At 38.5% G+C, this 11,857-nt stretch overlaps 1 protein-coding gene across 1 annotated transcript in view; it reads left to right on the forward strand.

Moving 5' to 3' along the window:
- The window catches only part of TRPM1 (transient receptor potential cation channel subfamily M member 1), a 219,368-nt gene that overhangs the window by 108,123 nt on the left and 99,388 nt on the right, over positions 1-11,857 (forward strand). Inside the window, exons 16-17 of the mRNA XM_042782188.1 lie at positions 1,266-1,558; positions 4,348-4,576. Coding sequence (XP_042638122.1) covers positions 1,266-1,558; positions 4,348-4,576 — 522 coding nt within the window. The remainder of the gene's footprint in view (positions 1-1,265; positions 1,559-4,347; positions 4,577-11,857) is intronic.

The raw sequence follows: 11,857 nt of genomic DNA on the forward strand, positions 1-11,857 counted from the left end.
CTTCCGTAGTGATACTGCCTCGGAAACCCAAGGAGGGGTCGCTATGAGTCGGGGCCGACCCGATGGCAAACAACAACAACAACATATGCATGTGACAGCTGGACAATGAAAAAGGAAGACCAAAGAAGAGTAGATGCTGTGGAGTTGTGGTGTTGGTAAAGAATGCTGAAAGTACCATGGACTGCTAAAAGAACTAACAAATCTCTCCTGGAAGAAATGTAACCAGAATGCTCCTTGGAAGCAAGAAAGGCAAGACTTCATCTCACCTACTCTGGTCATGCTGTAAGAAGGGACTATTCCCTGGAGGATGTCATGGTTGGTAAAGTGGAGGATCAATGAAAAAGGGGAAGGCCCTTAACAAGATGGATTGACACAGTGGCTGCAACAATGGGCTCAGGTATAGCAGAGGCTGTGGAACTGGCACAGGACTGGGCAGTGTTTTGTTCAGCTGTACATAGATAGGGTCACCATGAATCGGAGACAACTTGACGGCACCTAACAACAACTACATTTTCAGAACCATCCCTTGTAATTTCTTTGTTGTTGTTGTTGTTGTTATTATTATGTGCCATCAAGTCGGACCCAACTCATAGCAACTGCTCCTTGGGTTTCCGAGGCCGTATCTCTATGGAAGTTGATTGCCCAACCTTCCTTCCAAGGATCAGCTGGTGGGTATGAACCGCCAGCCTTCTAGTTAGCAGTCAAGTGCCTTAGACACTTCACTACCATGTTTGCCTTCCAATTGCACCACACACATGAAACAACATTTATCCAAAATTCAATGTTTCTTTCTCAAAATACTGTTAGCAAAATCAAACATTCTCCTCTATTGACTTTTATATTTTCCTTATTGACTCTTGATTCAGCTATGTATGGAAATGAATGTTGACATTTTGCTGTGCTGAAAAACTTCCCTGAAGAAACAAACTATGGACTCTTTACCTTTCCCATGGTGCTACTTGTATTTTTGTTGTTGTAATTCTAACAGCATCTCTTCAGTTAATGACTTCTGAAAACAACCAGGGGTATAAGTTATTCAAACAGTAGTCCACATTTTCAGTTCCTTCAGTTTTAGACAGTTTATTTCTTATAGTAAACATACAAACCTTTTCAAAAGAATAAATATATCTTGTGGGAACTTAACATATGGTTAATAAGTTTCTTTACTACCTCTGGCAAAAAGGTTTTCCTTTTTGGTAGTCCTTCAGAAATCCTTTGTTGAACATTTATTGCCAACCATACAAAATGTGCTCTTCTTCCCTCAGGATGATGAACCTCCAGCCAAAGGGAAGAAGAAGAAAAAGAAGAAAAAGGAGGAAGAGATCGACATTGACGTGGATGATCCTGCTGTGAGCCGTTTCCAATACCCCTTCCATGAGCTGATGGTGTGGGCCGTGCTGATGAAACGCCAGAAGATGGCAGTCTTCCTCTGGCAGCGAGGCGAGGAGAGCATGGCCAAGGCCCTCGTGGCCTGCAAACTCTACAAATCCATGGCCCACGAGTCCTCCGAAAGTGAGCTGGTGGATGATATCTCCCAGGACTTGGACAACAATTCAAAGTTAGTGTCTAGAGGAAACTTACTGATCAAGAGAGACTACTGTCCTGAGTAGTTGTCCTATTGGGAAAGGGGTTGTAAAATGTACTTTTGACTTAAGTACAATTATGTCTCATACTTGTTCATAAATCAGTTTGTCCATCATGTAAATATTTTTCCTGATGGTTCTCTAAGTTGTTTAGTCCTAAGTGTCTAAATGGTCCTTGTTTTCATTTACTGTCTTCTCATGCAAACTTTTTTTTTATTTTTTTAATGTGATTTGGGTGAAAACTTACAGAGCAAATTCACTTTCCATACAGCAGTTCACATATACTTTGTCTCATGACATTGAGCACAATTTACCACAATACAACAGCTCCCCTCCCACTTCCTCCCAATAGTTACCTCTTCCCTGTGTCCACCCTCCATGTACTCCTGCCCCCTGAGCTGTTTCCCTGTGCATAAGTAGCCCTTCTTTCTCCCATGATTGTTTTCTCCAAGGAGAGTATCTATCTCAGGTAAATGTTTGACTCATATGCCTGTCTTTTGTTTGGCTGGAAGCCACAAGTGTGGGTTCAATTCCAGACCTGAAGGACATCTAGGGGCCATAGTCTCAGTGGTTCCACCAGGCTCTGTCAGACCAGCAAAGCTGGTCCCCTTCCCCCTTTTTTTTCTCCAAATGATTTTGAGTTTTGTTCCACATTGTTCTCCCTCTCTACCAAAGATCTCCTACATAGATCCCCTTCCAAGTGGATGACAGTGGTAGCTGGGCACCATCTAGTTCTTCTGGTCTCATAGTTGTATAGGCTGCAGATCGGATGGTTACCAGTCACTAGGACTAATTCTTTCCATGAATTTTTGGTTTTCTTCATTCATCTTTGCTCTGGACAAGGAGAGCCCCATCGTTGCATCTAGGTGGCAGCTTGCTAGCTTTTAAAATTCCAGTCGCTACTCACCAAAGTAGGAGGTGGAACAATGTTTTGTATAGTATGTTATGCCAATTGAGCTTGATGTCCCCTGTGATTATGGTCCTGAGCCCACAGGTTCCACTACTTGGTCCCTCTGGGTAGCTGGCTGTGACCAAGCAGTGACTACAAGCTTGCCCCTTGTCAGCTCTACTATACACCTGGGAATTCTGATCATTCACATAAACTTATAGGACCATTGTCTGCCAACCCTATACATGTTCTTGATTATACTCCCCACTTCATAGACATACCTAATAGTTCAGTTTGTCCACCCATCTGTCCACCTGTATACCCATGTTTGACTTCACTGACAATGCAGTACTGTATGTTCATGCAGACTGTTAAAACACAATTTTAGTGCAAAGATAAGGAAATGAATTTCCATAAGGAAGCAAACACTAAAGAGGGGTACAACTTTATAGACACCTGAACTTGAGTAATATACAGGCAACTCTGCCAACATCTAACATCTTTGTTTTCTGAAGCATGTTGCTTTTATTTTTGACTGAATACTTCCCAAAATTACTAGCTGATTTCTAGACACGAGGAATTGAATGCTGTCTAAAGACAAGAATGTGTTCACCTACTTCAGCAGATTGCATAGATGCTGTCCTCCACTTCCTAGAGGACTCACAAAGATGGGTCAACTGAGGCCAGCATGATGCAAGCCCAGCAGGTACTGCAGAGAAGCACTTCTCTTCTGAGAACAGAGAAAAAATTCCCCTACATAATCTCATCTTTCTTCATCCTTCAGCTCATAAGCTGAGTAAAATCTTCTATAAAATGAAAGAGCAAGAACAGAGAAGAATGATCAGTATGGGGAGATATCTTAAACACATTCCTTGGAGTGGGGGCAGGGAGTTTAGACTGAGAATATTTATGGCTAATATCAAATATTTAAATCAGGGTCATGCAAAAAAAGGATTAGATTTTATGTTCAAAGCTCCTTTTATATCACCTTCTTCATAAGCCACCCTCATCATCACCATCCCAGCAATAGTCCTTTCTCCCTCATCTGGGCTCCTGTAACAACTATGCCCTGTCTCTGTCCTGGAACTGAGAATGTTCCTCTTAAAGTGAATGTTCCTCTTAAAGTGAATGTTACCGATGAGTAACACACACCTGGAAAGGACATGTCCTAAACAAGGGTGATGACTTCCCCCAGACCCAACATACATATACCTATACGACCCAACATACATATACTTAACCCAGAAAAAGAACCCCACACTCTGAGCATTGCACATGTCTCTTGCAAATCCCCACACCTCTTCTTACCAAAATGAAAAATAAAAATATTTCCATCAAGTCGTTTCGACTCATAGCGACCCCTCCTTGGGTTTCCAAGGTGGTATCTCTACGGCAGTAGATTGCCCAATCTTCCTTCCTAGGAGTGGATGGTGGGTTATTAGTCAAATGACTTAGGCACTAGCACCATTTTGACCTCCAACCTCAAAAACGGGCTGATTTTGAAGTTTCCTTTGTTGCTTTTCTGTGTCCCTGTTCTGTGAACTCCTTGGGGGAAGTAACTTCATCTCCTCCTCTGTGTGCCCCAGAGGCCTGAGGGACAGATCTTGAGGTCAACCTCAAGTTCTATTTGCAGTAAGAGTTATTTCACACTGGAGTCAGCCCCAATCTGGCTGATCCCACAGCCCTCACACCTAATCAGAATGCCATTGGCCAGGAACATACCCTACAAGCTTCTTGCTTTGCAGAGGACATCACAGCCCCTTCCAAACAAGGACTCTCCGTCTTGTGACTCCATAATGTCCCTATAGACACATCTCTATAAAAAAAGAGCTGTGGCCACTCTGCCTTCAGTGCCTAATCTATTTCTTTTTCCAGAGACTTTGGCCAGCTTGCTGTGGAATTGTTAGACCAGTCCTATAAGCATGACGAGCAGATCGCTATGAAACTTCTGACTTATGAGCTAAAAAACTGGAGCAATTCAACTTGCCTGAAGCTGGCTGTCGCAGCCAAACACCGAGACTTCATAGCCCACACCTGCAGCCAGATGTTGTTGACTGACATGTGGATGGGAAGACTGCGGATGAGGAAAAACCCTGGTCTGAAAGTATGTATGTCATGGATGTTAGATTAACAGGAATGACAATGAAAATTGACACATGTTGAGTACCTACTCTGGGACACATTAAGCCAACCATTTTCTGTAGGTTATTTTATTCATTACTCTCGAAAAGGCTATGAGGAAGATTCTGTAATCATCCATGCTTTACAGATGAAGAACCTGAAGCTTTGAAATTGCTTAATTTACCTAAGGCCTTACTTGATAAAAGATGAGGGTCCAGGACTTGAATCCAGGTAGTCTAATGCAAGAACCTGATCTAACCACCATGCTTGGCTTACAGAGCTCTCTAGTCATACAATTTCTGAACACAGTGAATGTGCTTAAAATGGAGTCCACTGTAACTAATCATGCATCCTTGGACAGGTCACATACCTGCCATTCAAGCAAGGAATTTAACTATTATTTATAGACCCTTTACAACACCAGGAGCTCTGGTGGCATAGTGCTTAAGGCATTTGACTACTAACCAGAAGGCTGGTGGTCAAACCCATCAGCCACTACTCAGAAGGAAGATTGGGCAATCAGAAGGAAGATTGTGCAATCTATTTCCATAGAGATAACACCTCAGAAATCCAAGGAGGGGTCAGTATGTGTTGAATCAACTCAACAGCAGTGAGTTTGGTTGTTTTGGGGTTTTTTTTACAACTCTAAAATGTTGATGTTGTTGTTGTTGTTATGTGCCGTCGAGTCGGCCCCGACTCATAGCGACCCCTCCTTGGGTTTCTGAGGCAGTATCACTACGGAAGTAGGATTGCCCAACCTTCCTTCCGAGGAGTGGCTGGTGGGTTTGAATGTTGATATATTACTTTAATTGGAGATGTGTTTATTACATGAGATTTACAAGAGACTATGAAGCTATGAAAGAGTTTTAAAATGCTGCAGTGGAGAGAAAATAGTATTGAGATCAAATCCTTGCTCTGATATTTACTACTATTAAATCCTAGGTTATCTTCAGAAGAGATTCTAATCTTCAGATAATCCAGCTATTTGTGGCAGTATTATATCTATCTAATGAGTTTGTTAGGAGCTCTGGTAGTGTAGTGGCTAAGCCTAATACTAACCAGAAGGCTGGCGGTTCAAACCCACCAGCCACTCCTTGGAAGGAAGATGGGGCAATCTACTTCCGTAGTGATATTGCCTTGGAAACCCAAGGAGGGGTCGCTATGAGTTGGGTCTGACTTGCCAGCACATAACAACAATGAGTTTGTTATAAGGATAAAGAAAAGGCAACATAAGTTATATTGTGTCTGGCATGGTGTCTGGCAACTAGAAGCCACTCAGTTTCATAAATATGGACATAATTTCTAACTATCCAATTCTATATAATGAACTATGCTGATATTATAAATATCTTTGCATATTACTAAATAAATAGTTTTCTGAGCATGAAGAATAAAGGGAAAATCCTAAAGCTTTTAAAGAAAATAAGACATGTCATTATGAAAGAAGGAACACCACATTGACATCAGACTTTTCATCAGTAATACTGAAACTTAGAAGACAGTGGAACAAAGTCTTCATAGTTCTGAGGAAATGAAAAAAAATTGAAACATTGATTTTTTTTTTCTCTGCCTAAGTCAGCTATTTAAAAACATAGAATAGAATATCTATTTAAGACAAAGACTCAAACCATGCATGTCATACATACATATTCAGAAAAATCCCTTCAGGAGGTATTCTAGGAAAATAAAGGTGAAAATTACAAGAAAAAAAAATGATGGAAAATGTAAGAAACAAGTGCCAAGTATTATAAATCCCTGTATGAAACCTGTCCAGCAGGATGAAAAGAGAATCAGACCAAATGAGGACAAGAAGTCAGCAAGATACAAAAAGAAAGTACTGAAGAGGAATAGAAATAATTCCAATAAATAGGTAGAATGACTGAGAAGCTACAGCATGTCTGAGATATGGTTTGGGGAAACAAAAATAGTTTATAATCCTTAAGAATAAAGTAGAAGGGGAAGCAAAAACCCTGGGGGGTGGGACTGCACACAAAAGTTAAGGTTCAGTTATGATTCAAATTAAAATTTGGAATGATTTTTTGTAATTAGTAGAATGTTTTTTAAAAAGGACCATTTGATCTTTGACACCAGGAGCATATTCCTTTAGTGACACTGGGATTCTATATTAGACTTATAACACACCATGTTGCAGTGCAGTAAGAAATATTTATGTAGTAATAAAACCACTCTTTGGAAGGAAGATGGGACAATCTACTTCCGTAGTGATACTGCCTCAGAAACCCAAGGAGGGGTCGTTATGAGTCAGGTCTGACTCGACGGCACATAACAACAACAATAAAGGTAAATGTATTTTATTGGCTTCTGGCTTTTAGAACAATCCCATAAACAAACTATTGAAGACTTAAATATGGTTTCTGAATAGAATACAATGTTATCAAGTATAAAAGTATAAATGCAATGGTACAACAACAAAAAAAAATGGGTATAGAAAGGGGTAGTGAAAAATTGCTGTTGAATTGACTCCAACTAATAGTGACCCCAACTCCTAGTGACTGTGTGTGTCAAAGTAGAACCATGCTCCATGGTAATTTCAATGGCTGATTTTTTGGAAGTAGATTGCTTGTCCTTTCTTTTGAGGTGCACTTAGATGGAGTCAAACCAACTCTTGTTAGCAGCTGAATGCATTAACCATTTGCACTACTCAGGGACTCCAGTAAAAAGGATAATACTCATATATCACAAAGTAGGGATCAAGAGATTATCAAATGTTGTTGAAACAAAGATAGAGACTTCAATTTATTATGTAAAATTACAAAGAGAACTTTATAAAAGCTGAAAATACTGATGTGGCTATTAACAAGGGGAAAGCGTTAACAAGGATGAAGTAAAATAAATTCTCATCTGGCATTCCAGTAAGATGGCAGAACAGGCAGACAAACTACACAGACCCTCTTCAACAAAGAAAAGAGGAATCAATTAACACAGATACAGAAGATAATCCCGGAGCCCTGAGCATTGAAAGGAAAGATACAGAAGTGGACTAAACTCAAACTAGTAGAAGAACCTGCAGGAAAACACCGAAAAGGGAGACATATGGAGCTGCGGTCTGTCAGCAATCCTGATGGCACAGACAGCTTGGATATTGCCAAATGGTGTAAGGACTTAAGAATTAACCTAAACATCGGCCCTGCAAGCCAGCATCTTCACAGAGGACTGCAGTGGTGGCTGCTGAATAAAAGGGGAAACAGCAAAGAGGGAGATGGGCTGAGCTGTGGACTTTTGGCTGTCTGGAGGGCACAGCAATTGTGAATGTTTAAAGCAGTTCAACCATTTTGGATAATCAACAGCATTCTCTCAGATTCTGGGGATCTAAGAACAGGCTCCAATTGCTGGGGCCCACAAGGACATACCAGACATGAAGCGTGGGAGAGGTGTGATATTCCCCTGTTATTCTTATACCCCAAACCCTCTTGGTGAATGGAGATGCAGCCACCCCTCGCTCTCATCCACCTTCTGGGATGGCAGGAATTCCATCCCAGTCAGTGTGCTCTGATGGAGTCTGGGTGCTCTGTCCCACCCTGCCTTATTTCCGCCCCCCCTTGTTTTCCTTTAGTTTGTTTGTCTGTTTAAATTTTTTTTTTTCTCTTTTTCTATCATCTTTTTTTATTAGTATTCTTTCTTCTTTCCTTCCCAGGATCTAGTTATCAGCTTTTTCTATTTTCCCTGTTCCTGGTTCCCATTTTTCTTTCTTGTGGTTCTTCCCATTCCTTATTTATCTTTTTGCATTTTTCCCATTTTTTTTTTTCATTATTGTCCTACTCTACCTCTTTTTTTTATTTCCCCCTCCCAAGATATTGCAGGGATTTTTCCTCCCTTTTTCTATTCATCTTTCTTTTGGATTTTTTAAATATTTCTTAAAATATTTTCTCTCAATTATAAACTTTCTTATTTTTTTCTTTTCTTTTTTCTCTTTTTTGGTGACTGTTCCTGTGTGTTTATGCAGTGTGTGTTTTTTATCCTCTTACTTTTACTTTTTTATGGTTTTTCAATTGTTGTTTTTGTGTAAGTGAGTGGGAGATGGCAACCTTGCCCATATGACCTAACTACACCCACACCTCATGCAGCTTCACTTGCTGAATGAGAGCCACCACTTCCTTCTGCACCAACTGGCCAATGATACATGACCACCAGTAAGAGCCTGCCTCACCCTTAACTGCTCTTCACAAACAGTTAACAGAGACCTGTACAGCCACTCTCATTCTCTATCACACCCACTAGGAGACAGATGTGAGTAAATAAGTGCTGCCAACTAGAGAATAGAGGAGCACAGTACCCTGCTTACTCAGATACATCCAAAGAAAACAAAAATCTTGGGTGAATCACTCCAACATACAATCACCAATTAAATATAAATACAACAAAGTCACAATGTCTCAGAGACAACAGACTATCACAGTCCACACAAAGAAGCAAAATAAAGCAGGAAAAACAAGGGACCAGGAAACAGACCCAGAACACATCCCTGAGGAGGAAGAACAATTGGAACTCTCTGATATGGAATTCAAAAGAATTATATTTAGGGTACCTAAACAAATTGAGAGACAAATCAAGGAAAACACTGACAAAATTAAGGAAAACACAGAAAAACCATACAACAAATTTGGAAGAAAATAAAAGAACAAAATAACAAAAGAAATGAAAAATTGGAAATGATACAAAATCTACAGATAGAAATCCAGAAGATTAATACTAAATTTTCAGAAATAGATAAAACATTGAAAGGGCTAAGGAGTAGAATTGAATCAATGAGAGACAGAATTCATGAGATTGAAGACAAATACCTGAATATATCTTTGGAAAGGGATCATTCAGAAAAAAGATCAAAACAAAATGAAGTAAGCCTACGGTTCATGTGGGATACCATCATAAGGAATAACCTATGTGTAATTGGAATTCCAGAAAAGGAAGAGAAAAAGAAAACCACTGAGAAAATTGTCCAAGATTTGTTGGAAGAGAATTCCCTGATATGATGACAGATGAGAATATACCCATTCAGGAAGTCCAATGAACCTCAAATAGGATAGAACCCAAAAGAAAACCACCAAGACATATTATCATCAAACTCACCAAAACAAAAGACAAATAAAGAATCCTGAAAGCAAATGGGAAAACCAAAAATTTACCTACAAAGGGCAATAGACATGCTTTGATTTCTCAGCAGAAACCATGAGGTGAGAAGGCAGTGGGATGGTATATATAAAACCTTGAAAGAGAAAAATTTCCAACCAAAAATTATATACCCAGCAAAACTGTCCCTCAAATATGATGGTGAAATTAAGATATTTCCAGATAAACAAAAATTAAGGAAATTTGTTAAAACATGATCAATCTTACAAGAGACACTAAAGGGAGTCCTTTGGATAGAGAACAAATAATAACAAACAACAACCGATCATTAATACATATGATGACATGACCCAGAAACAACCCAGTTATGGAAGTATCCAAAGTAAATTAAGCTTACAAGACTATAAACAGGGAACCAGAAACATCAATTGGCAAATGAAGACAACTACAAACCAAATAGTTACAAAGTGTCTAAATGGTGAGGAAGTCAAGAGTGTTGCAAGATAGAATAGACTGTTCTAAACTTGGGAAGAAAATTATAAATTGTGAGTAACCTCAAAGAAAAAGATAAACCTTCATATCACAATTAAAAAAAGAGGACAAGCGCACATATTTAGCAAATACTAAAACAACAGCAATGAAGGAAATGATAACATGATTCATAAACAAAATGAGCTCATCACAGAAAATTATATGGAACAAAAAACCAGGAACACCATTAAAAAATATGTAACAAAATGACAGCAACAAATTCATACTTGTTGATAATTAAACTGAATGTCAATGGATTAAATGCATCACTCAAGAGATGGACAGTTGCAGAATGGATAAGAAAACATAACCCACCAACATGATGTCTAAAAGAGACACACTTTAGAGACAAAGACAAAAGTAGACTAAAAATCAAAGGGTAGAAAGATGTTTCAAGCCAATGGCAACTAAAAAAGAGCAAGAATGGCAATATTCATTTCTGAAAAAAAAAAATCACTTTAAGACAAAAACTACCATAAGAGACAAGGAAGGATATTATATAATGATTAAAGGATCAATTGAACAAGATATAACCATAATAAATATCTATGGACTCAATGAAAGAGGCACAAAATACATAAGGCAGAATTTAACAGAATTTAAAACACAAATAGATGACTCCACAGTCATCGTAGGAGACTTTAATACACCACACTCAATCAAAGATAGAACAACTGGAAAGAAACTCAACAAAGACTCAGAAGAACTAAACAATACAATCCACCAACATGACCTTATAGATATCTACAGAGCACTTCACCCAACAACAGCTCAATATACATTCTTTTCCAGTGTACATGGAACATTCTCCAGGATAGACCATAAGTTAGGAAATAAAGCAAGTTTTAATACATTTTAAGACATCAAAATACTGCAAAGCATCTTCTCAAATCACAATGCTATAAAATTAGAAATCAACAATAGGAAGATCGACAGAAAAAGAGCAAACACGTGGAAACCGAACAATACCCTCCTTAAGAATTACTGGGTAATAGAAGAAATAAAAAATGAAATTAAAAAATTCCTTGAATCAAATGAGAATGAAAACAAACCATACCAAAATCTTAGGAACACAGCAAAAGCAGTGATCAGAGGCTAATTTGTAACAATAAATGCACACAACAAAAAGAAGAAAGAACCAAAATCAACATTTTAAGCTAACATCTCTAACAATTAGAAAAACAATAGCAAGAAAAGTCTACAGTAAACAGAAGAAAGAAAATAATATTCAAGTAGAAATAAATGAAACAGAAAATAGAAAGACAATAGAAAAAAATCAACAAGATTAGAAGTTAATTTTTGAAAAGATTAATAAAATTGACATACCACTGGCAAATTTAACAAAGGAAAAGAGGGACAGAATACAAATAACACAAATAAGAAACAAAATGGACAACATTACAACAGAACCAACTGAAAAAAAAGGATACCATCAGGATACTATGAGGAACTGTATTCCAACAAATTTGAAAATTTAGACAAAATGGACAGATTTCTAGGAACACATTACTTACCTAAACTAACACAGACTGAGGTGAAAAAGTTGAACAGACCCATAACAAAAGAAGAAATTGAACAGCTCATCAAAAAATATCAACAAAAGTAAAGTCCTGGCTCAGACAGTTTCACTGGAGAATACTACCAA

The sequence above is a fragment of the Orycteropus afer genome, unplaced genomic scaffold (genome assembly GCF_000298275.1).
Source record: "Orycteropus afer afer isolate SDZICR_OR568_19922 unplaced genomic scaffold, OryAfe1.0 scaffold00256, whole genome shotgun sequence".
Taxonomy (NCBI): domain Eukaryota; kingdom Metazoa; phylum Chordata; class Mammalia; order Tubulidentata; family Orycteropodidae; genus Orycteropus; species Orycteropus afer.